The sequence below is a fragment of the Camelus dromedarius genome, chromosome 6, assembly GCF_036321535.1.
Source record: "Camelus dromedarius isolate mCamDro1 chromosome 6, mCamDro1.pat, whole genome shotgun sequence".
Taxonomy (NCBI): domain Eukaryota; kingdom Metazoa; phylum Chordata; class Mammalia; order Artiodactyla; family Camelidae; genus Camelus; species Camelus dromedarius.
The window spans coordinates 53,855,589-53,882,410 of record NC_087441.1 but is presented as its reverse complement, the minus strand read 5'-3'; the positions used below and the strand labels follow the sequence as shown (position 1 = coordinate 53,882,410).

The following is a 26,822-nucleotide window of genomic DNA, read 5'->3' as shown; positions in this document are numbered from 1 at the left end:
GAAGTTTGGTTATAGTGCTAATAACCATGATGCATATTAAACTAGTGTGTATATACAGAGGTGTGTGTGTGTGTGTGTGTGTGTGTGCGTGTGTACTTATACCTATAATTTTCTCTAAATGAGAATTCCAGATGAATGCTGAAAGTTCTTGGGTATTTCTCCCTACCCCGTCAGTAAATCTGTTGAGATACTAAGTGACTTGTGTGCACTTTGGAATTTAATTCTTGCAGTTCATTATTTTTGCTGAGGGAAAAGTGTAGTTTGTATACAGATGTATTTTGTGGACAGTTCATTTATTATTAGCCTTTTTGAGCAGTGGTTGACATTTTCACTTTCTTTTCACCAATATGTTTTCATTTCATTCTCTTATGTAATTTTACATTTCCTTTTTAACTCTAATGTTGCAAGATGTCCAATCTGTAGAAGAAAATACTGACTATAAGAAGACCATTAGATTAGATGTCTGATACTGTTTTGTTGTTCTCAAATTACCATTTTTTCAGAGATGTGAGGGGTAGGGCTCTGCTCTGGTGCCCCTCCTGTCCTCCAGTGCTCGTTAAGGAGCATGTGCTACGAGAAGCCCTTGGTGGACGCTTCCTGAGCCTGGCTAAACCTCCCTGAGCCTCTCAAGCCGTCCGCCGTCCGCTGTTGCCCTGGCCTAAAGCTCTCTTGCACGAGCCTAGGTGCTGCAGCTGCTGCCCCCCAGCCAAGCGAAGGGACACTTCGAGGCCCCGGTGTGGGCTCCTTTCTCTTGCTTTTCATTTGGTAGGCTGCTGAGGGCCACGGCCCCACCTCGCAGGAGCAGTGCCCCTCTGTGTCAGTGAGGACAGCCGTTGAATTAGCCTCCCAGGCTGTGAGGGCTTCCCCTTATTCATTTTTGGCCCCAGGCCCTCTCACAGGGCCTGTTGTTGAGAACACACATGTTCTCAGTGCCTGTTGGTAGAATTAATGAAATGAAAACCGCTAATTTATTGGGAGGGAGCGGCTCCCAGGGAGAGTGGCTGCAGCAATAGGCCATTATCCCAAGATAAGGGATTTACAGACAGCTCCTCATATTTGCATCCTTTCTCACCTGCTTTGCAATGGAATTCCGTGGACTCTGTCCTGTGTAGCCTGTCGTGTTATAAATTATTAATAAGCATGACCTGTCAGACTTAACTGCTGAGATTCAGTCCCAAGTAAAACGTGGGTGCTTCCTTCCCTTTTCCTCCTTCTGCTGCCTCTTCCTTGTCTGTTGTGCTCTTTTAAAAAATTTCATCAGAAAGATGCACCAGTTCATTAAAGAGCAGTATTTGTATTTAAAGTGGGTCCAGTAAATGCATGAGTTTCCTTGTTTTTCAGAGTATGCACGTTTACATACATGTCATTCACTATGTTAAATCTTGTAAAGGAATCTCTGCAGACCATCCTCAGGAGAGATTCCAGTATGTCTCCTGGTTTACTGAGTCCCTCAGATAAACATGACAAAACTTTTGAATCCAGGTTGTTTTCCCAAACCTTGGTTTTTCCTGACTTTTTAAAAAAATATGAGCTTTTCAGTATGTCTACCTAAATATCACACAGGCAATTCAAACCTAACGTGAGAAAATGTACCCTTTTCTCTGTTGATGGTGCCATTAATCCACTGGTTGTCTAGAAATTTGAACATAGTTTCTGAGTCCTTATTCACCACCATATCCAGTCAGTTCCCAAGCTGGGTTGATTCTACCTCTCAAATGTCTCTCAGACCTGATCCTTTTCTCCATTGCTAACTTTCTTACTTTTCTTTAGATTCTTGCCATCATTGGCTGTAAGTTATGAGTTCACAGTCTCCACCTAAGGGGTCTGCCTGTTTCTAGCCTCCCTCCACGCCAAACCACAGTCCTCAGAGCTGTCATCTTTCCCAGAGAAGGGAACCAGCATTTAATGACAGCCCATCTATACTGTTTTGCACAAGGATTCCCATTTCCCCTCTAAGTAACACCTGCTTAAGGCAGGTGAGGGTTCTTTTCTTTTTTCACAAATGAGAAAAGTTAAATTCAGAACTAGGATTTTGATCCAGTTTGGAAACCTCTCCTAGTTTCCTGATGACCATCCGGGAGCATCATTTCACCTTAGCCTGGTCTCCACGGCCAGGGCTGTTCCTCCCCAGTCTTGTCTCTAGTCCTCATGCCTTTCCTAGCCTGCTCTCTTGTGGACCCTGAGACCTTCCTTTCACGTTGGAACTTGTCATTAGGAGGGAAGACCAGGTGGTGGAGATCCTCAGTGACAGGCAGAGCCCTCAGTCATCCTCTTCAGATTGTACCAAGGGGCAGGAGTAGGAAAAACACACACACACACACACACACACCACCCTCCTTCACCCTCCCCTGTTGTAAGGTCAAGGTACCGGCCACTAGATTTTGTGTTGTATCCACTGAAAGTGATGCATTAGGAAATGCTCATGATTTGCTGAAAATGTCTTTTTTTTGTAGTTAGCTTTCAAAAATAAAAGTTTGTACATTTTGTACTCCCTCCCCCAAATAGCAAATAGTATATCCTATTGTTTGATTAGAAAGTGTTCTTTTTGTTTGCGAAGTATCAGCCTTTATTGTGATATGAAATTTAAATATATTGACAAGAAAAAACCTTTGCTAGACTTTGTGAATAAGACCACCGAAGGGGTAAATTAACTCCTTTCGGTAGAAATATACTTTTAGTATCTATTTCTAGGCAGCAGGTGGCAGTGTGAATCCACCAGAATTCAGTAGTTAATTTAAAGCAAAAATCAGAAAAAATGAAAAGAAAAATTATTTATTTTGCTACATATTAGTCTTCTGACCTAATCAGTAAAAAAGTCATTATTCACATCACACTGGGCAATATGCATTGTAATTTTTAACAAATAATAGGAAACTGTGAATGTGTTCACAGGAAATACAGTTTTGTCTTGGGCTGCTGTGGTCATTTATCACCGTACTTTGTGAAATCACTCATTTGTTCTAATTTGAATGTAAATGACTCTAAGGTTTTACAAATAAGGTGACAGACTCACATAAATGTAATTGCAGGGTTCATCTCCCTCTTTTTATATATCACTCATTAGGTTATGAATTAAATACATCGTATTAAACCAGGGGCATGTCCAATGATGATATTGTAATGGCAAATTACTCTATGCTATTAGAGGTGTATTTTTTATTCATGGACATTAATTTGTCATTAAGCGGCATTAGTTTAGCACTTTTATGGGAAAGACGTGACCTGAAAGAGGAGCCGCGCTGCCGAGATGTGAGAGGAAAGGGACAGGAGTGCTCTAGGTAGAGCATTTTATCACGTAAAGGAAAACAGAGGTGGGTGGGTGGGTGGATGTGTGTGTGTGTGTGTGGGGGGGGGTTCTTTATTTTTTCCATTTGTTTTGTTTTCTGCTTTTATAAGCATAAAAGATCATTTCCCCAGATTGAAGGCGTTGTTCTATTTACAGTGTGCACATTTGGATCATCTCATAAAGCAAAGCCAAAATTCTTACTATTAATCATTCAGAAGCCAAGAACATAAAGGGAACAGGAGGGAGGAAGTGGCTTCCCGCCCTAAATCTCTTTCCTCTGTGACTGATGCTTATTAGTCATCCCTTGTCTTCATTTAGTTTTACACTAAATGGGATACTGTGAGAATTAGTCATTTTCTCTCTTCAGTGTAGGCACAAAGGTTTAAAGACTGTTACTCTCTCATGAGGGTGTTAGGAGGAATTCTGGATATTCTGGTCTTTTTTTTTTTTTTTTTGCATAAATGGTGATTTTACTGTTCTTTTACTTAGAAAATATTTTTCTTCTTTCAACTCTGAGAGGCACTGGATCCTTGAAATAGCTCCACAGAAGCAGAACATATCTGAGTGCCAGTTCTGCCTCAGTTTCCTTGTGGGTTAATGTGGTTGGAAAGTGTCTTACCCACCTCGCTTATAGTGGGACTCTTGAAGGCAGGGGTCATGCCTTACACCTCTTTATATCTTCCCCCCTCTCTCCTGTGTGTGTATCGGTCAGCTCAGGCTACCATAACAAATAGCACAGACTGGATGTTTTAAACAGGTATTTGTTTCTCACAGTTCTGGAGGCTGACAGTCTAAGATCAGGGTGCCAGCTTGGGCAGGCTCTGGTGAGAGCTCTCTTCCTGGCTTGCAGATGGCCACCTTCTGGCTGTGTTTTCACATGGCAGAGAGAGAGAGAGGTAGCAAGCTCTCTGGTGTCTCTTCTTAAGAGAACACTAATCCCGTCATGAGGGCCCCACCCTCATGACCTAATTGCCTCCCAAAGGCCCACCTCCAAATACCGCCATACTAGGGCTTAGAGCGCCAACGTAAGAATTTTGGAAGGACACAGTGCTGTCCACTGAAGCATGTATTGAGAAAATGAATGGTGCATTCATTCAATAGTTTTCTCCTGCTTAAATGCTGAAATTTTACATTGTGGGAGGAAAATATGTTAGTAAGTCAGTCTTTCATTAGTTTTATCCATTGAATATAATGTTTTTATGTTGAAGATACTATCTATGGGGCTGGGGCTGCATTTAGCCCTGAATATCTTGCATATTTTACAGTATTTTAATAGATTATCATTTTTAACAAACTAATAGTACAATGACTTATAGGAGATTATCTCTTCCAAACAATGTATTATTATAATTTTAATTATTAAATTAGCAGTATCTCCTAAATACTTAATATACAGTGGGTGTTCTGAATAGAATAATTTATCCTCAATGTTGAGAAGTTATAACTCATGCTCATTTTTTTCTCCACCACTGAGCTATTTTTTTTTCCACATTAGATAAGACAAACGATTGTACCAACATATATATTTAATATGCCCCTAATCAAATACACTAGCTGTGTGCTATTCCATAGTTCACTAGAGCTGGTACCTTGTATTTGGAGAAAGTGAAAGTATGAATTTTGGAAAATAAATTACAAACGATTTAATCTTTTGGATTTTTTTTAAAAATCCAGTGCAAATGATCAGAAAGAGAAGAAATGTATCAGTCCTATTAAACCATAGCCAACTACTAATTATTTGTTCTAATCATGAGTACTTACTGTCTGGCATGGTGGATCCAGAATATTGTATTTGCCAAATATCATTAATATTTGGCTCTAAAATATATTATAAGCTCTTTTAATAGCCATTTAGGATCCCAATTAATTTTTTCATATGCTATTATGTTGGCTTTTCTTTCCAAAACCCACACCAAAGGATGTCAGTGACAGCCCAGAGATATGCTGGCTGGCCACGAAAGTCATCCTGGCACTTGAATTTGCTGTGTGGATGATCTAGGGTTCATTATGTCTTCCTTGTTGGTGAGTTTTTAAAGAGAAGAAAGATTGTCTTGAAGGACTTCTCTAATATTAGTAATTTCTATTCCAAGCTAACTATTGTTTGGTGGGTAATTTTAAAATAACTTTCAGCCTATTTTTCTCAAAAATAAAATGTTTCCAATGTTTTATTAATGCCACAGTTAAGGATCAATAAACAAAGCAAACCAAATCAATCTTACTTAATTCCATTATCAATACTTGAAATTAGGGGCATTAAAAGAGAATCTATTTTTCATTTAAAACATTCATCCTCCTACCCACCCTCCACCCGCAAATATTTGTACCCACAGTTAACTGCCTGCCTTCTTTTTAAGACTAAACCGCCTTTCTGCTCCTTACTCTGTCAGGTCCCTCCTGTGTTTCCCCTGGTTTCAGTGTCTTCTCCACTGGCACCTTCCTTTCATTTATAGTATCAATAGATGGGAGACACTTTTCTTCTCTCATTACCACAACCTGCTCCTTCCACTCACTACCAAACTGGGACCTGTGTCTGCACTTCCACACCCTCTATTCATTCTCCAATCCTATTGAACTCAGTCCTCTGCCTTCATTACTCCTCAAAAGCGGTTCCAGCAAAGGTCACCAACACCTCCTAATTGTCAAAGGCAGTGGGCCGCTTATGCTCTCATCACATGGCCACTCTACAACCTTTCAACACTGGTAGCTCCTGTCTTTCCTCCACCTGTTTTCTCAAGACTCTCTTCTTGTTCTCCTCCGACTTCTTTTCAGATCCTTTAAAAGCTCTTCTTCCATCAGCTCTGTGAATATCCCTCTGGGTGCAGTGGTGCCACGTGGGTGCCCTTCCCTTCTGCTCACCACCACTCTCCTTCATCCACATGTGGATGGTCGCAGTCCCCTCTCCTGAGCTCCCGAACCTCTGTGTCCAGCCAGCATCACCACTTGGCATCCCACATTGCATCTCAAATTCACCTTCAGCCAGTCTCACACACCTGCTCCTCTTCCTCCTCCTCTTTATTAAGAAACCATCATCCTTGTAGTAACCCAAACCAGAAATCTTGGCGTAATCTTATGCTGCTCCATGATTTCATGAATCCCACTAAATTTTATTGGTTTAGCCTCTTAAATACTTCTAAAATATGCCTTCTTTTTTTCTTCACTCTCGCTAACATCATTCAGGTCTGGATTATTTTTCCTAGATGTTCCTGAAATAGCTCAACTCTGCTTCTTGCCTGTTGTCTAAAGCTAATCAGTACTTTGCTGTAAAATCTAAGCAATTTTTCTGGCCCACAAAACAATTTCTTTCCCTATAACACAGGCTGGATCCCTACCTCCTGGTTACAGGCTAGGTTTCTAACATTGTCTTTTTTCTTTCTTGTCTCCTTAATGTTCCCTATTCTCACTGTACCCGAGGATAGCATGTTGTATCATCTCTAGGCCCACTGCCTCGTCAGCATTTCCTCTTGGATATCCCACAGGCATATGACCTTTCCGAGTGTTAACCTAAGCCAGAAACCCAGGAGTCATCCTAAAATATTCCATCCCCCTGTGCTGCTCATCTGCTGTCACCAAAACCTTTCAATTCTACTGCCTTAACTTTTTTTTTTCATACACTGTTTTTGAAGAACAGTTTTAGTTTCACAACAAAATTGAGAGGAAGATACAGAGATTTCCCATATATGCCCTGTGCCCACATATGCGTAGCTTCCCCCGTTATCAACATTCTTCACCAGGGTGGTACATTTGTTACAGTTGATGAACCTACATTGACACATCACTGTCACCAAGTCCACAGTTTACATGAGGAGTCACTCTTGGTGTTTTACATTCTGTAGGTTTGGACAAATGTATAATGGCATGTATCACACAGAGTAGTCTCACTGCCCTCAGAGTCCTCTGTGCTCCACCTAGTCATTCCTCCTTCCCCTGCCCCAACCTGTGGCAACTACTGATCTTTTTTACTGTGTCCATAGTTTTGCCTTTTCCAGAACATACTATAGTTGGATTCATACAGTATGTAGCCTTTTCAGACTGGCTTCTTTTGCTTAGTAATATGCATTTAAATTTCCTCTAAGTCCTTTCATGGCTTGATAGCTCATTTCTTTATAGCACTGAATAATATTCCTTTGTCTGGAGGTACTGCAGTTGATTTATCCGTTAATTACTGAAGGACATCTTGGTTACGTCCATGTTTAGGCAATTATGATTACACCACTATAAACACCTGTGTGCAGGGTTTTGTGTGAACCTCCTCAACTTTTTAAATCTCTCTTATTCTCTCTAGTTCTATTACCCTTGTCTTAATTCAAATCCTTATTACTTATTTCCTGGACTAAAGCAACGTCCTGCTAAAACAACGTCCTGCTAAAGCAATGAGCCTGCCTCCACTCCTGCCTTACTCCAGTCCCTCCTCCAAAATTCTGTTTAAATTGGTTTTAAAAAAAACTTTATAAATTATATTTGATTGGTTTAAAAAATAATAATCTGATTGTGTCACACTCTTGCTTAAAATCATTCTTCAGTCAGTGGTTCATCATCGCCTTCAGGATAAGGTTCATTCCTCTTAGTGTGGCTCACAGGTCCCATTTTTATTATGAAACTCCCTGTCTCTTTGCCTTTTTTGAAAGCAATTTACTACCCACATGTTATGCTACAGTCATTGTGAACTTCATGCATTTCCCTGTACCTAAACTTTTTTTATGAAGCCTCCTTGTCCATGGATGATTCTTCCCTTGCTCTGTCACCTTATACAGTTCCTCCTTAACCTTCACGTACTTTGCCCACGTGTTACTTCCTCTTCCAGAGCTGCCTGATCAGTCCACCTAGTTGAAGTTAGGTTTACATCCTTTTCATTAATTATGGGCATTCTTCCAGGACGCTGATCACACCGTATTGTTTGTGTTGAATTCTTTATCTATCTCCCGGTGATATAAATTCATGTCCCAGAGTTACACGACCCCGGGCAAGTTACTTAACTTCTTTGCCCAAATGCCTCATCTGTAAAATATAGGTATAGCGTCTTATATACGATGTACCCCTTAGGGGTATTGGAGTGTTCATGAGGCAGTACGTGCAAAGTATCCTACAACAACCACAGTATCCTACATGCGGTAGGTACCCAGGAAACTGGAGCCAGTGGACTGGAATGCTTTACTTGATCCCACAGTTACCTTCCTCCCCACTCCTGTCACTCCTGTCTTTCTTTCATTCCTGGAAATGTCACAAACTTTACTATGTACTTCTGATCAACAGCATATTGAACAAGTCTGTTCCTGAAAATTTGAGAAATAATAACCATTCTGTAAAAGGTATTTTTTTTCTCTGAGCCACTGCTCTTTGTTTTTGTAGAGGTGAATGTATTGTTTTAGGGAAAAAAACCTCACAAATAATTAAATGAACCATTGCTTTCTCCCTGCCTCAGTTAAGTGAAAACATCATATTGAAATTACACTTTAATAAATAGTAAAAACTGATGCTTTAAAAAGCAACACAATACTTGGTATTGTTGCTTCATAGATAGGAAGTTTTGTTTTATTTTTTTCCCCTACCCTTCCCGTAAATAAAACATCTTGCCCCACCGTCATATACAGAATTCAAGGGAAAATTTGGAAAAATCTTTTATTTCTCATTTTGGTACCTAATAGTTGCTTAGAAACGCATGTTTGTTTGAGTTCCTTCTACATGTGCTATGAGAGCTCCTGTGATAGGAATTTTTTCTCATCTAGTTGCATCTAGTCCTGTATCTCCTGACTAGAGGAAATAAACGCAGTGCACCTATTTAATAGAAGAAAAATGTAAGTTATTCCTTACAAGGAGACTGCTATCCACATGCCCACCTCCCTCCAACTTTCTTTCCTTCCTAGACGTCTCCCCCTACTCTCTTTCTCACACTCTCTCCATCAATATGCCTTAGAGCAGGTTGCCAGCCTCTCCCTTGCTGCATTTTGAGGGATGTGTGCTCAGGCCCTGGGAAAGGACTGCTTATCCATGTCATTAACTCAGCCCCAGGTACCCTGGCCTCACCCCCATACATTCGGCATAATGCTTGCCCACTTCAGAGGCTGGGATGAGGGGCTGAGGTCATTTAACTCGTTGTAATGCAAGAGTATATTTATACAGATGAGAGTCTTTCCTGTCTTCACTCAAAGGCATACTCTATACCAGTGGTTCTTAAACTTGATCATGTGCACAGTCACTCAAATAGCTTGTCAAAATAGACTGCTGAGCCCCACCCGTAGATTTCCTGATCTGAGAGGTCTGAGGAGGAGCCTAGGAATCTGCATCCTAACAGGTTCCGAGGTGATGTTGGTCTGGGAGCTACAGTCTGAGAACCCCTGCTTTAGATGCTGCTGCCAGCCCGTTTCACATCACTTACCAGCCCAAGTCACTGACTCTCAGACCTTGAAAGTGTCACCACGTTAAGATAAATTCAAACTGATCCTAGTTACAAACATATTTTTAAATATATTTATATAATATATATATAAATATAAAAACTATGGATAGTATACATCTTTCATAGCATCCGAAATCTAAAAAGCCAAAACAATGCAGATTTGAAACAAAAAAAAAACCTTCCCAATCTTCATTCTTATATATAATAAGGATTAAGACAAAGTTTAATAACTTTGTGGATAACTGAGAGATTACTGAAATTCTGCAGAGCTGGGCTGATTTTCAGCACGCTGACTTTGGGTAGCATAGCTAAGTAAGGAGATATAGCATAATCACTTCTGGTCTCTACTATTCTTTAAAAAAATGTTTAACCTGATATTACCTCTTGTCATTGGAAAAAGGTTTGCGATTACTGCAATTTTAAAGCCACAGCTGCCCAGATAGACAATTTTCAATTAAAGAAAAGCGTACATTAATTCCATCTATATAATGCATAATTCAGTGGCAATTGCCTGATGTGCTGAGGCAGCTGTAGTAAACTCTGCAGTAGCATTTTGCCACACGTGGTGACTGGGGCCAGACTTACTAGTCGTCAGTGATGCTGGGTCTCTGTGCTTCCTTCCTACTGCATTTCCAGCTTACTACAGACTTTCCCAAGGAACAATATAAAATTATTCATGAGCCTTGGATGTTATGCATACAATTGAATATGAAAATGTACTAGTAACCTAATTGTAGAATTCCTCTGTTATACAGCACAAATATATTTAAATAGGCCTTCAAAGACTCCAAGAATTAGAGCATGCTGGGGGTTTTTTCTTGTATTTTTTGAATTGCTGCTAATATTTGCTTTAGTTTAGTCACATTGTATCATATGCATATTTATATCAATACATAAACATACAGTTGCATACTGTTGTCCAGATATATTTATGTTTGTGTACAAATATATCTATATCTCTCTATATATTTATAAAAATAAAAATGTCTGGTTTTACATTATTTTATCACATTATAAATAATCTGGCCTGCATTGTCAATGAATTGCTCAGTTTTTCCTCCATAACTGTAGACTTTATCCTATCAAGAGATTGTGGAGAAAACTCACAGTTCCCTTTACGTACATGATACGCATGATGACTTTTTTCCTGCGTGATTCATCCCAAGGCTTTGGGATTTGTTTATATTTGTTTGTTTCAACATGTTCCAAAGGGCCAGCCCTTCACAACAAAGCCCTTTATGTTGCTTTCTCTAGTCCTGGAGTGCAATCCTTTTTTGCAGCACCAGGTCGTGTAGTCACGTAATACCTTGATTTATAACTAGGTTGTAATCCAAATAGGAAACAGGTGGAATCACAACTGGGTATGGTGCCTTGGATATTAATGGCTTGGCTCAGCAGTGGAATCTCTAAAGCTGTATACACTTTTTTTTTTTGCCTTAATTATGCATTCATTAAAAGCTTTTATACCCAACAGAATAAAGTAAATATTTTTTGATCTCCATAGTATGCTCCCAGACTGTAGATTTGCACAGCAGGGTCTTGATAATCTGAATAAATTGTATTTCCCCAAGGAGTTTATCTTTCAAATAAGGTCATAAAGAAATGCGGCTCTTCCATCCTTAGATTTCTCTGTGTGCCTTTTCTGCTGTGTAATATAGAGCATGGGAACCAGAGTATATTATAGTAATAACATACTTGGTGATGGTCCAGTATAATGTCTCAGTCTGTTCTCTTTTATCTCTGGCGAAGTGCTTTTTTAAGTACAAAAGAAATGAATGATTTTATACAACTATGATTTTTGCTGTTGTTTGTAGAAAAACAAAATCCATATTAGACCTTCAGTGTTTTCTTCTCTTCATCCTGTCAGTGAGTAAAATTTGTGGAATATGCAAAACTATAGCTGAAGCACCTGTTAATAGTATTTTTTTAAGGGAATAATTAGGGTAAGATAGCTACTGAATGTTGAGCAACTACTATGTGGAAGGTACTTTGCATGTGTTTTTGAACATTCTTACCACAGATCACCTTCCCCACTTTTTCGGTGAGAAAATTAGACTCAGAGATGTTAATCCCTTGCTGAGGTTATCCCTAGGTGTCAGTTTCAAATCACGTGCTTTTCCTACAACTCTGAACTAAAGGTGCAATCGGTTCCTTGTCCCTACAACTTACAACTGAGTGAAAGAGACAAGGAAAATATAAAACTATAAACTCAAATAAATATGCACAAGTTGAACTTACAATTGTTCTGAGTCACAAAGAGTAAAATGGCAATACGCTCGCTATTGAATGGTAGCCTGAAAAGAGCGTACGATTGTGAAAAGTTTAGGCAATAACTATTTTTTTCTCTCTCTTTTTTATGGCTGCCATATTTGAATATTAGAATATTTAATCCTGGGGGAAAGAGTATGTAACCACTGGCAAAGGGTTAAAATAGCTCCTGAAATTAGAAGTCAGAAGAGGGAACAATCCTTCCAGCTGGAGTGGTCCAGCTTTCTTAGGAGGTGGGATCTGATCTTGGTTGTTGCCCTTCCCCCACACTGATAATGTTTGATATGCTTTTGGCAAACAGCATAGACATTTATTTATTTATGGTTATCACTAAATACATAGAGAAGTGACGTTCCTTTTCAACATTCTGGGGAGGAAAAAAAATGAACATGTGAAAAGATAGAAGACCCAACATTCACTGTGGAAGCCGGCTTTATGAATCTGGCACAAGTGGGTGTTCCACCATGTTTACCAATTATATAAAAACCCTGATGTGTAGTCAGCATCAAGACAGAACTTCCGAAGTTCAGCTCAAATATTTGAGAGCACTTTTCTCAGTTAATTGTGAGCGATCTGGTCGTTTTGCCTGATTGTAAAATCAGACCTATAACCAAACTGTCATTTCCTCTCTTCATTTGAAGTCATGGATGTGCTAAAACAAAACAAAACAAAACAAAAAAACCCCCAAAACTTTAAAAAAACTTGTTGCTTTTTAAAATTCATAATCCAACCAACATTTTGAAATTACAGTCTGTGATAAAGGATTGTAATTGGCATTGTACTGGATACAAAAACTATAACATGTAAAACCTACTTTTTACTAGTTTACTAGGAAAGTTTTTATTCATTGGAAGATTTGTGCATGAATAGCTTAGTGACAAGTTCCTTGGTATGCGACAGGAGACTCGAGGTGGGGAGCTTTAGGACTTAGTGACAAAGGGCTTCATATTTACTATGTCTGACTTACAATATTTGGTCTCTATAAGCAGCTAATACAATGCTTTTATTTCACTTTTAGTTAACATTGCTAAAAATCAAATCATACTGGTTTTATATACAGAGTAGCTGTATCAGGCTATTTGGAATTGATTTGGGAATGGTTTTTAAAAAAAGATTTCTTGGCTTTCATAACAAAAGTGACTCCCCAAAATGTGACATAATACCAACATTTTATCATCAAACTTCAAGTTCCATGCATGCTATTACATGAGGGGCATGGAAATCACTGTCTCCTAACCGCTTGTATCTATAGTAAAGCATTGACGTGTGGTAACCAAGGTGACTTTTTGAAGGGGGGATAAGTGGAGGGCATCAATAATTGGCAGTAGAAGGTTATCATCATAATGGTGAAACACAGCTTGTCAAAATAGTCACATCTGTTGAGTGTTATTACCTCGAAAAATCTGGAATCCTGTTCAATCTGGTCATCTGAGAGGGGGAAAAGTTCAGGAAATCAAAATGGCATTACTTTTGTTTTGACCATGAGAGAAGTTGTTTGTTATCTTGAACACAAGTCATAGTTTTCCGTGCGGGTAGAACCGGTTGTTGATGCTTATCTTTGTTTCACAAGTCAGTAATGTTCTCAGAACTACATGAGGCAACAAGAGGAACAGGTGTTATGAAGGCCATGTTTTGCATGGGTATCCTTAGTATTAAATCACAGCATCGTCATCAGATTTCTAAATCTCAATCAGTTTAATAAGGATTCCTAGAGTTGAGGAAAGGTATTTGTCGGGCAGATATTGGGGAAAGTCTACTGTAGATGCTATCATAAGAGGGTAAATATTTCCTGTGTTGTGTACAATTCCTGTGCTGGGGCTATGGTTAAGCTGCAGTGCTAGATGGGCAATGGGTTACAGACAGTCAGACCAGGGGACACGTGGGTGAGACTGACACAGAGATAGACTGTGTATTGGAAATATGCATTATTGAATCTCAGCTTGTCTCAGTGGTGGTGCGCATCAACACACAGCTCTAGGCTGTGGCATACGTGAGCTAGGCTCTGGGTTATGTGCAGTGGAGATGCAGACCTCAGGACCTCAGCTATAAGGCTACACATTTTTTTCCCATTCAAGAAAGTATATTAGAATATTAGTGAGTCTGGATGACATTAGTTCAGGGATAGACTTAAATCTTCTCTAACTTATAATAAAGAAAATCTTGTATGAACTTTCATCATTAATTGTTAGGACTTGCTTAATTGAGATGTTGAGGGACACCTGCTAATACAGTGGCCAAACACTCTGCTACAGGTGAGACCCCCTCCAGGAGACATCCATCACCTCTCCTCTGTGCTGCTTCTCCTGGCTTGGGAAGAGCATTAAAAGAGCCACAGGGTTTCTCCACAGCCCCACAACCACCCTACTTCCTCCCACTCATGTCCTCACCATCTGATAATTTTGCCCCATAAATGTAATTACAAAATAAGATAGTATTTGTCTTTCTCATGCTTTTTATTTCCTGACCATATTGAGTAGTTAATCTGGGGAATAGCCATTTTAATTAATTAGGGGAATAGATCACACCGAAAGATGAACTTGAGGAATATAGAAGGTTTAAAAATTATTGCACTTGGAAAACCAGTGTTTATTCCATAGCTAGTATAGTATTGGGGACACATTTTATGGCTCTTCTTCTGTTATTTAAGTTGTCATTCACACTATAAGAAACAAATACAAGAGAGAAGCCAAATCGCCCTAAACCAAAGGAAAATAAATACTATTTTAAAAGATTCCCCAAAGAACAACAATGTAGGCACCATAATTCTGAATAGAAACTAAATTTCGAGTGAGAAGCAGTGTGACAGAAATGAAACCTTTTTAGGAAAAAAAAGAACAAGATTTTTGTTTTACTCAAGAGAGTTTCTTGTTGCTGAGCTACAATTTCAATTCAAAACCAATGCCTTCTACCTGACTGCTTGGATTTCTAAGTCACAGAATGTAAGAGAAGGGAGACAATCTCACAATTAGAACAAAGTATTCATTTGAAAAGCTATTTTTATCTGAATAGCCAGTTAATAGAGAAAATAATTCTCTTGGGCTGAGAAAGAAATTCTGGGTGGATTGAAATATTTGAAAAAAAAAATTTCACAGCAGAGCAGTTATATTGCACTTGTCCGTTAACACTGAACTGTAGTCATTATTAACAGTTTTCCCATTTGGAAAACTGGCCGCTGGCTTTGCCTTGTGTGTGTGCGCAGGAAGAACAGAAAGAGAAAGGAAAGACGAGGGAGACCAATGAGGTATGAAAATAGCCCATGTTGGACGATATTCAGAATTGGGTAGACATGTTGGAGAGGCATGGCCTATTCTGTTTTTGCTCAGCTGTGAATAAACAGAAGAAGCTCATGGACATTCTTGTATTCAACTCCTGTGCATTGTGCATCTGCGCCTTGATAGATTCCAGAGATACAATATAATCCTTGGCACTAAGGACCTTAGATTTAGTAGACAGATCTCTAATCAGAGAGCATTTATTTATAGGGACAAGTGCTTTGCTAGAAATCTGCAGGGGACAGGGTGGAGGCCCAAAGGAGGAAGTGGTCGATCTGACTTGAACCAGGGAAGCCAAAAAGGTAAAATAAGTTCATTCACTCAGAGGCTTGAGCCTCTACCATGGGCCTGGCACTGTTTGGGGCATTAGGGATATAGCAGTGAATAGAACACAGTTCCTTTCTCCTACAGAACTTACTTAGTGAGGGCTGGGGGCAGGGGCCAATCACATCATGAATAAGTAGGCAAATAACTGCAGACAATAATTACAGACAGTGATGAGTACAGATAAAATGGAGAAATGTGATGTAGGGTGGCGTGGAGAGGAGGGGGGACTTGCCAGTTCAGGGAGGATGGTCAGGTGGGACAATGGAAACACGATTCCTCATCCAAGGGAATTTTGCAAATGCTGCTTCCTCTGGAATAGTCTCCCTCAATCCCATCACCTTCTTGTTTTAAAATGTAGGTTTTATATTATTCAGGTATGGGGAAGCCAACAGATAGGAGACCACTGCCATTGAAAATACACTTTGTTCCTCACAGCTCCCAAGAGGAGGCAGCATAGCATAGCACGCAGGGGCACAGAGGGAAGCAGCAGGGTTGGCTGGAGGTAGGAGTGAGGGGAAATAGGGGGCAAGAGCCTCATTTGTGGTTTCCACAGGAAAGGCAAGACAAAGCAGCATAAGTAGGTTTATGACTGGCTAGTTTGAATAGTTTAAACAGGCTTTGGGGTATATAGGCTGTTTGTAGTTGTCTAGTAGTTGGCCCGGGGATGATTAGGGCACAGGAATACTGACACCTGGAGTGTAGGAGCCAGCTAGAGGAGGTTGTTGGCATTTGGGGCTCTTGATTGGTTAGTTTGCATATGAAAGGTGCATTCCTGGGTAAGTTTTGTTACCTCTAAAAATTGGCTAGCCCTGGGAGGGACAGTCTCTAACCAGTTAGTGAGACCCCAGATGGCAGAGCATCAAAGTACAAAACAAGAAAATATAGTTAATGTGCATCCCCTCCCGACCCTTTGCCAAGTTAACATCTGTTCTTCTTCAGTTTTCATCTCCACGTGGCTTCTCTGGGAAGCCTTTCCTAACTTTCCACTCCAGGACAAATCACCCATTATCGGCACCCTTAGCCATATATTCTACCCTTTGTGGTCTTTACTTTAGTTATAATTTTCCATTCATTTTTAATTTTTTAAATTAAGGGCTCACTCTTCCAATAGACTACACAGTCCATGAGGCCTGGGACCTGCCTGTTTTGCCTTATTATTGTCTTGTGAATGCCTGGTGTGGTCCTCGCACATGTTGTGAATATGTAGGTCATTGAAATGGTAGAAGCCAAGCAAGGATGGATAGGACTGTTACACTGTGGGTAAAAAGGTCATTGGGTTCCAGGTCATGGAGGGCTATGCATTGTTACTGAGTATGGACTTTTTCCATTCAGCAAATGGTTACCTATTAATGCGTTTTAAATAGATGATCAATATGGACAGATTCTTTTGAAAAGAAAGGATTGAGAGTTTGATGCTGGAGGCAGGATTGTAATTCACGACTCTGCTGCAAGAAGTCTGGATAGGAGATGATGAATAGAACAAGAAATGCTAAGGAGGATGAGCAAACAGGACTTGGTGATGGATTGGCTATAAGGGAAAAGTATGGGCCACCTTTTGGGACCCTGCTATGGGGACAGGATGTGGTCATTGTCTAAGAAGGGATATAGGAGAAGTTGCAAGTTTGGAAAAAGTAAGTTCAATATGGGCATGTTGAGTTCAGTATGGCAGCAGACTATCCAAGAGAAGATGTCCTCTTATCGGCAGTTGGGAAAATGAATTCAGAGCTTAGGAGAGAGGTTTGGGCTAGTAATACAGATGTGGGAGGCATTACCATGTAATCAGTTTATAACTCAGCTGTATGGTTTTCACTTTGGCTCTCCTCCTTTTCCCTGACTTAATGGTGCAGCTTATTTAAGAATTTAATATCTAAAGGGACCGCATTCTTCCTTTTGACCTTCTTGCATCAGTGATGAATCAGGGTTTATGGATGCCAAGCAAGAATGTTCAAATATACTTTATTGTTCCTCGCCTGCCAAATCTACTGTCTACTTTCCATGTGCCAAGCTGTGTGGTAAGTGCTCTTCATTCATTATCTCCATGACAAGCCTATAAACTGGGTGAACTCTCTATTTTGTAAATGAGGAATGACAGAGGTTCAGTGACTGACCCAAGGTCGTAGCCAACAGTAAGTAATAGTGCTGGATTTGAACCAGGTTTCCCTGCTTCTGTGGCCTTTGCTCTTCTCCACCAGCCTGGGTTGCTTCCAGGTGCCCACGGCTGCTGATGGTTTGTCCTATTCCTGAATACACTTATTCTTTCTTTCTTTGATATATAAAAGAGCTCTTTCAAAAAAAGTCTAGAAATAAATACAAAAACATTAATAGTGATTATCTCTGCATGATGAAATACGATTTTTGTTTTCTTTTCCATACTTTGTACTTCCTGAATTTTATGAAATAAACATTTACTCCTTTTTATAACCAGAAACATAATGGCACTATTTCCATCACAGTGATTATTTTTTTTTTTTCCACGCAGAGTATTACAGGTGGCATTCACTGCAATTTAACCATTGCCTCCCACCTCCCCCCATCACATTCATGGGACTCGTTAAAAGCACCATTACTGGTGATTATTTTGCTTGAACACAGTCTTAGCCAAAAGGACAAGAAGAGATAATTCTGCTTAAAACTCACAGAAGCCCGTAGGCCCCAGTAGGAAGAATGTGTATTGTGGTATCAAGACCTCAGTGAAGGTTTTCTTTTTTTCCCTTCGACACCTCACTTTACACAGTGTAACTACTGAGGTGCTAAGTATGCATGGCAAGGGGAATGGAAACCTTTGACACATACAGAAAGCACTGGAGATTTGGGGAAATTAAATTTTTTAAGCAGAAGAGAGGAGAAATGAAAAAATAAAAGTAGGAAGCAGACATTTAACTGCTGTTTCTCTTGTACACAAATATGTGCCAGTTCAGTTCCCCTTAGCTGTTAAGGTAGCCATTGACACGTGCCCATTTAACCTTCTTACTTCTCCACTAATAAGAAATGCCTTGTTAGATTGGATTTGGGGGTTACATAAAATTATACCCCTAGGAAACAAAAACATTTTGAGACTGTGGAAGCAGGCATTAAATAATTACATTAAGAAGAAACACAGCAGAAAAGAAGCACACTTTTTAAAAAATCCTGTATGAAATAAAATTAATTCTCTGGTTCTCTGTAGTTTTGAATTGACCTGCTTTTAAGTTGCAGGCTTTTAATTGGAAGAAACCCACTATTTCTATATAAAGATATTTAATGAAGAATATTTGATTGCGGCTATAAAATCCAGTCCCGAACTCACTGTCATGTATATCTTTTTGGCAGAAAAAGTGGAAAAAAAAACAAAACAAAAATCCGCTGTACCTGAGCAGTGCCCGTCTGCCTTTTATTCAGCGGAGCTCGGCTGTTTCCGCCTCTGCGCATGCTCATCTTTCTGTGCGGCGCCTCTGGGCGCTGCCCTGGGACCTTGGGCAGAGGCGGGGCGTGCGCCTGGGGTACCTGCAGAGCACTGACGCCCCACCCCTATCCCTGTCACGCTTCTAGGGGACTCTGGTGTAAGTCACTGTGACGGACGTTGAATTTGCGTCTAGCGCCCTGAAGCAGTTAGACCTGCTTCATAGAGGTACCGACCAGAAATAACTTACTTATCCCAAGGAGATGGCCCTAAAGTTCGCTGTGGAAGTTCCATGTGCAAAGGTTACACCTTCTTTCCTCCCACAGTAGAACTTACCAAGTCTAAAAAAGTAGGATTTGGAGAGTAAGTTTAAACATTACTTGAAAAAATTGGTGCTGAAATCAAAATGCTTGGTATTGCTTTGATTAAACCTGCTGAATGGGAAGCCGGGGATATTTTTATTGAATGGCTGTGAGTCGACCCTTAGGTGTTTGAGTTGCAATGGATTTTAGTGGTTAACTGTGGTAAACTTCATTTTCAAGATAAGCATTTATTCCTTTTCAGTTGTGTGGGCAAATTGAGCTATTAAGAGCCAGGATCTTATGGCTGATTCCTAAAGTCATCTAGCTTGACTCCTGTTAGGAATATAATTAGAGTGTCAGCTCCCACCAAAAGAAATAGAATCTAAAGTAAAACACAATTGAATCAGGTAGTGGTGGTGATGATGCAGCTGTTACTCTGAGATCTGTTCTTACACGATCTGTTCTTACACTTTCTTCATTACACATTTCATTATTTAGAACAGCATGGCACAATAGAGTCATAATGGAAGCCACATAGGTTGATTTTTAATTTTCTAGTAACTGCATTAAAAAGAAAAAAGAAACAGGTGAAATTAATTATAACAATATGTGTAATTCACTATATCCAGAACAATACCCTTTCAACAGATAATCAGTATAAAAATTATTAATGAGACATTTAATATTCTGTTTTTCTCACTCCTGGCTTTTGGTATATATTTAACACTTATAGCCCATCTCAATTACACTAGACACATTTCAAATGCCAAATAGCTACGTGTGGCTAGTGGCTGCCATGTTGGACAGTGCAGATTTAGAACAGATTCCTATAAACCTTCAAATATTATAGAAACATACCTTAAAATAGAATATACATATTTTAGAAAGAGTTCTTAATACTATTAGATTACTGGAAAAAAGGGGATAAGGATGTTGGAAATACTTAAACAGATGAATGAAGTAAAATAGCTACCTGATGGTATTCTGCATGCCTTAAGTTAATGGAAAATATTGTTTACATAATAATAATTACAAGTTGAAAAGAAGGGGGAAACTAGGACACAGCCCACTCTCAATCTACTAGAAATCGGTAAGTTTTCTATCAACAAACCTGCAAGGCCACTATGGTTCTTGCAGAGTTAGAAGGTAAAGTTTCACAGGTATCCTGGCTCTCTGGGGATATTATATTTTAGGGCCCTGGCTATGCAGTCTGAGAACTTATAGAGACAAGTAAAATCCCCCACAATGAAGCATTGTTATAGAAACTCTGAAAATATTGTCATTGATTGTCTGAATGTTTGAGGCTAATGAAGAGTAAAGAACAGTTATCAATTGTTTGTCTCAGGTGGATACCATATAGAATTATTCAGGATAGGAATCTTTTCTGTGAGATTTCTTCATTTCCTGAGAGTAAACATGTGAAAATCTGTGTTTTAGCTTATTAATTCAGAATAGGTTATTTTTACTCAAAGTTGTACTTAATTTGAAGTTTTGGGAAAAGAGTAGGGTCAATTTACTTTCATATGGTCTGTGTCATCTAATCATGGCCCCTACTCTGCCTGCCTTCACATTATCTTTAGTAGAAAAAACATATCACCTGAGAGCTGTAAAACATGGTAAAGGTAGAGAAATTGTTTTCACTGGTATGTTTCTAAAAAGTTGCAAAGTAACATTTCAGCCAGTGAAACCTGAACCCCCTTTCAATCCCTTTATCAAGATGTCTTTAAGTATATGGATTTTAAGAGCGGCAAAGTAAGGAAAAATGTTAAATTCTAAAACACTTCTCTGCTCAGAGCCTTATAATGGAGGATTTTATTGCTGCTGGTTTTCACGTTATCAGTGGAGAGCAGTTCCCGTTCTCCCACTCCTGTTATACAAACTTGAGGGAGTCAATCTGAATTTCTTGCTTGCTCTTTCTTGGATTGATTTCTAAGAGATCTTTTTTCCCCATTTTTATTTTATTTTTTTTTTTTGGCACCCAGGAATTAAATAGCTTTAATTACTTGGATCTGTACAGACTTGCTGACCTCTTTAACCTCACTTTGTTGGAGAAGGCAGTGATCGATTTCTTAGTGAAACATCTCTCTGAACTCCTGAAGAGTCGCCCGGAAGACATTCTAACGCTCCCTTATTGTCTGCTTCAGGAGGTCCTGAAGAGCGACCGCCTGACCTCCTTGAGTGAAGAGCAGATCTGGCAGGTAAGGGCGCTCTGTGTGGGGTCCTCTGTTGGCGCGAAGGCATGGAATGATGAAAAGTGAAAGGATGGAGGAGCAATGACACTGGAGTCAAAGTCTTAGAAGTCATGCTCTTTGATGGGCAAGTAATTGGAAAACACAAGCCCTCGAGGCTCACAGACCTCAGGCCTCTCAGCTTAACTCAGGGAATCACAGGTGAGATTCCTCAGACCCTCATAATGGCTTCCCAGGACCTAAGGTAATTACATCAGAGTCAAGGGTTTTTAATCCCCTGACAAACATAGTTTCTTAAACTGAATGTGAGAAGAATGGATTATAAAGCGATGTTTATGCATATTTAAGACCAATGGAATCAGAATAAATTCTGGGCTTTCCTGTAAACAATTCAGAAACATTTCTTTGTTGCAATAGAGAGCAGCTGGGGCCTTAAATGAGATGAAGCTCTTCTTGTTCTGCAGTGGAAATATCTCCTCCTTGGTTCATTCTACATTCATTGCTGTTTTCCTAAGCCCTGCCTTTTCGCCTGACATAGCATTCTTTTCAAGTATCCTTTGTCTGGGGACAGGAGGATGTTTTGTGTTTTCATGTTGATTATTCAATTTAAATCCATTTCTGCTTGTCCCCAGTGACTGTCCTTGAACAATCCACATGGCGTCTTTGGGAAACAGTCAGAGCCCATCTTCCCCTGCTGCTTCTTATGCTGTCTATCTTCCTGTCTGAAGCACTGACTAGCTGTCTTGCTACTTCTAGGGCGCCATACCTTCGAGATTGCATGATCATTTGAAAAATATTTATACACAAAATACAAGGGAAAATACGAAATCATCTATTAGCTGATGAGGCAGTGAGTACCCTGTATCTTATCAAATGACATTCAGAAAATACTGGCCAAAATGGAGTCATAGGTAGCTGTCAAATTATCCAGCATCTAATTCTACTGATTGCTAATTTTCCTGATGCGTTTTTCCATTGTTTCTGTCTTCATCTTACTTTAATCAGCAACTTTCCTCTTCATGGCTGCTTCTACCAGTGAGGGTAGTGAGAGCTGTAGTGTTTTGAGGGCCTTCCAAGACCTAGGCTCTTTGCAAACTTATTAATTTATCATCACACCAGGTCTGAAGGATGGCTGTTATCATTCCATCCTCCAGACAATCAAAATGAGGCTTCAGTGTCTTGCCTCAGGGTTACAGAGCAGAGCCAGACTTCAAATCCAAGTTTGCCGACACTTGCCCTCATCTCTCCAGCATGTCACACTGTCTTGACAAGAAAATACAAGTGAAAAATACAAGCCATAAATTATTTTCTGCTTCTTAGGTTTTTCCTCATAATATTTGTTCAGCAGAGGTCAAAAGTGTTGGTGAGGATGAGTTTTTGGTATGAATTTTATCTGTAGAAAATACAGATCATCAGAATTACTCTGATCTATTCAAAGTAGTGAATTGCCAAGTTTTTCTTTACTTCTCGAAGGGAAAAAGAAAGACTTAGAATGAATTCAGCATTTAATGATTTTTAACCAAATTGAGGTTTGAGCTGACCATCCTTGTGGCTTCTGTCTCATTTTGTGGCATGGTTGAACGCCATGAATACCGACATGGTAATGTGCAGATGTGAGTGTCCAAAAAATTCCATACTATCCACATAAGAGTTATAATTGCATCTCTAAAGGTTACTAATATTGTAATGTAGAATTTCAAAAACTGCTTTCTGCTGCAGGTGATATTTTTTATACCTGGTCCTCAAGAAAGAATTAAAAGACTCACATAAATATTATCAATTTAGGCATTCAGCAGGCAATAAGAAACTGTTTTTGCTTTATCTTAGTAAATAAGTAATTCCCACATACTCAACCCAGTAGAGGAAAATCAAATCAGTCCGGTTATATTGCCTCAAGTATAGTTAAGTTCATCATTTTTGCTGAGGTTATACTAGTAATGCAATATAGCATGGAAGAATCTAATATTCAGCCCAGGGTGAAGATTGGGTATGCCAGAGGATTAGTGTCAGGGTGCTTTAGAGAAGTGAAACTTGATGGACAGGCTGGAGACAGATCTACAGAATCTCATTAAATTGCTGAATTGTTCATTACGAAACGTTCTCACTGTAATAAAGTGCTCATTGACTTTGACAAATCCCTATCCCACGTCTTAAAGAAGAACAGTGAAGCAAGGGGTGTTGGGGAGGGAAAAAGAAATTGGCACAGAGTAGGACAAGTAATAGAAAAGCAGGTGGAGGGCTAGTGCTGTTTGATTAATCTGTGCAACTGGTAACACGTGAGAGCCCAGTAAACACACACACACACACACACACACACACACACACACACACACACACACACACACACACACCCCTATACATGTGGCTCTTCTACTGTCTACTCTGCCTGTAGTGTAATCTGGGATATTTGCTTTATTTGGCAAGAGGCCAATTTTTTATTAATCACCAGATTTCATGCAGTCTAGCTCTGAAGACATGTCACAAGAACCCTCAGGTTATCCTCACTGAGCAAACTCTTTTTTCTGCTGTCCCCTCTCCAGTTCCTTTCCTGCTAACATGTGCTACAGGCCATAATAACCATTCTGTGGATCTGGAGACCTGAGAAATCCCCCAAGATTCTGCTTTATATCTGCTCTTTTTTTTTTTCCCATATGACCTTTTAAAACTTGATCTCAAGTCTCCTCTCTCACAGAAGTCTTCTTCATCCCCCCTAGACTTTTTTTTTTCACCCTTCCATAGCCTGAAACTACTTGATCTGTTCGTTAACTTCCCTTTATATTCACAGGTTATGTAGAGACTGCACCGTATACGCTGATACATTAGGACTGAGAAGTCCCCTCAAAACATCTTTTCTTAAAAAAAAATTCAGTTGAATTCAGCTCAACAATTTGGTCTTATGGTTCAAGGCCAGCAATTTCTCAGGTTCCAGATGAAAGACACCAAATTGGTTCTTGGGCTCAAAGAAAGAGGAGACTAAAAATGAGCAAATCAGCTGAGGAGGAAACAGGGGGCACGAGGTCCCTGGCCTCCATGACCCGGCACATCTCCTTCAGCTTTATTTTACTTTCCGGCTTTAGCTCTAACTGAAACTCTGTTTCAACAGGGCTCTGTTAAATTTCTCCTGTTAGATTCAGCGCATAGTTTCAGACTACTGACCCCGGGGTCCTGCTCTAAAAAGCAGAGTGAAATAATGAAAGGATCCCACACCACTCCCACGTATGGGGTCTATTTTCCTTTCACAGGAAGCACTGGCTACTCTGTTTTTTTTTTTCTCCCCCTTCAGGAAAGTGCATTCTCTGCCTTTCCTACCTCAGATTCTCTTTTCCAAGAATGAGGGGGAGATTACTTTCCATGCAAGTCTAGTTTATAGAAAAACCTGAATGTAGTGTAAGTTCTTATATTTGCTAGCATAGGGAGGAGGTGTGACTGTCTGTCCATCAGTGTTTATTGAGCACCTACTGAATGCCCCAAACCATGGACTGTAAGGCAGAGTGCAGGTAAGCTAACTCCATTTCCCTCTCCCTGGCCTCACCCCAGTTGGGAAGGATCCTTCGGATTTTAAACTATTAACCCAGCTCTCTGTAGAAATAAAATGAGTATTTCTTGAGTACCTGTTATGTGCTAGGCATAGTGTTAGAAGCTAGATCCTGGAGTGAAAAGCTTTATAAAAGTATTCGATTATTGGAGTAGAGAGATTGAGTTTAGCATCATCTCTGATTGTGGAAAAGTTTTATTTACCTTGAATTATTAATTTGTTAACTGTTTCCTACTTTTAGCCAAGAGGACTTGTTACTTTATAAGGGTAGTACATATGTCAGTGTTTTCTTCCTTTATTAACCTTGGGTTAAGGGCTCCTCCTTGTATTTTGAGCCTCTCTGCCTGGACTTCAGTGGATAATGAAACCAAACAAGTCAGTGGTCACATCACAGATGTCGGACAAAATCAGACTTCTTTATCCTAGACATGTCTCATTTTAGTTTGGCAAAGAGGGACCACGTCACCTGGTTTGGAGCTGGGGTGTAATCGTGTTTACACTTGTCTTTGATTATACATCCCCAGAGGCACCGGTGTGCTGTAGGGTTTGCATTGAATGCTACCAAGTTGTCCTCTTGCACTCTATAAATAATAAATAAAAACAATAATGTAGAGTTTTCGTATTAAAATGTATTGAATGGATAATAAAGGCTGTGTTTATTCTAGGAAGATTGGTATACAAAATGAATTTGGCCTTTTAAAACTGCATTCTTCCTTGTGTTTTTGTTGGAAATTTGCTTTCGTAAGTCATACTGTTAATAACACATTCAATAACACATTCACTTTGTATCTCTAGAGACGTGAGTCACATATTATTTAGAGTGGTCAGCAACCTCAGGCACTGTGATTTCTCCATAAGCTCCTCCTGGGCTTCCATCTACTCCACAAACCACACACCTTAGAGTTTGATTTAATCGTTTTCCTCCAAATGAGTCTCAGAAGGTAGACCCAAACAAAAAGCTACTATCCCTTTATGGTTGGAAAATAGAGGACACTCCTGATGTACTGGGCTTTTGTCTTTTATCTCTTAGATGATAAACTGCCCCAGATGCACCTCTGGCCAGCGAGAAGCAAGGACTTCACACAGGTCTATGTGTCCAACAATACTATCATAATACTTCCTCTTTGAACATCACATCACAGTTTCCAGAATGCTTCTGCCTTTTGCATTGCTGTGCTCTCCTGTGGTACGAATGTGGAAACTGAAGTCACAAAACTAGAAACCAAACTCATGTCTTCCCATTCTTGGGCTTTATCCAGTCTGGTCCACAGCATCTAAGTTCATAATAGAAGTGAAGAAATACTTGGGAGTGGTGGACACAGAGGTGCATCCGGTTAATCCTGTGACCTTAAAAGAACTTAGGAAGGGCTTGGCCATTCCTGTTCTCTCATCTAGTGCCCACAGGTTGGAAGGATAATGGCCCACTCTGCCTGCCTTCCTGCGTGGGTCATGTTGCTAACTCTAATTCTCACTCCATGTTCCTAATTCATTCTTTCATTCATTTCAAATAATCATTGAGTGCCTACTTTGCGGGCTCATGTGCTGTTGAGTACCACTGCTGCCTACCACGTGATGGGTTCTGGGCGGTGGACAGTAGAAAGGTCCGATGTGGCCCTGCCTTCATAGATCTTAGAGTCTGATGTGGATCTTTAAACTGGCTATGCTTCCCCACCGTGCCTCATCCCTTCCCAGTGGGGGAAACAGTGTGGTGATTTCTTTGCTAATTTTGGGCATGTTGAAATGATATGGGTGGATTGGAAAACAAAATCCTTTTGTTTGGACATTTCCAACACCACCCAGTGTCTCTCTGCCTTTCCTTCAGCGCTTTATTGGATATTAACTCTTGTTCATTGTACGTACCCTCTAAACA

The 26,822-nt window shown here is 39.8% G+C and overlaps 1 protein-coding gene across 8 annotated transcripts in view; it reads left to right on the top strand.

Moving 5' to 3' along the window:
• KLHL32 (kelch like family member 32) overlaps nucleotides 1-26,822 on the top strand; it is a 186,663-nt gene that overhangs the window by 109,138 nt on the left and 50,703 nt on the right. For 4 of the 8 annotated variants that reach the window (XR_004138209.2, XM_010983909.3, XM_010983908.3 and 1 more), the window contains exon 6: nucleotides 21,211-21,426. The exons of 2 other annotated variants lie outside the window; for them this stretch is intronic. Coding sequence is in view for 4 of the 6 variants with exons in the window: in XM_010983909.3 (XP_010982211.1) it covers nucleotides 21,211-21,426 (216 nt within the window). In the remaining 2 variants the exon portion in view is untranslated. Of the gene's footprint in view, nucleotides 1-21,210; nucleotides 21,427-26,822 lie in introns of those variants that run through there. 2 more of the 8 variants (XM_010983911.3, XM_010983916.3) reach the window with 2 other exon arrangements.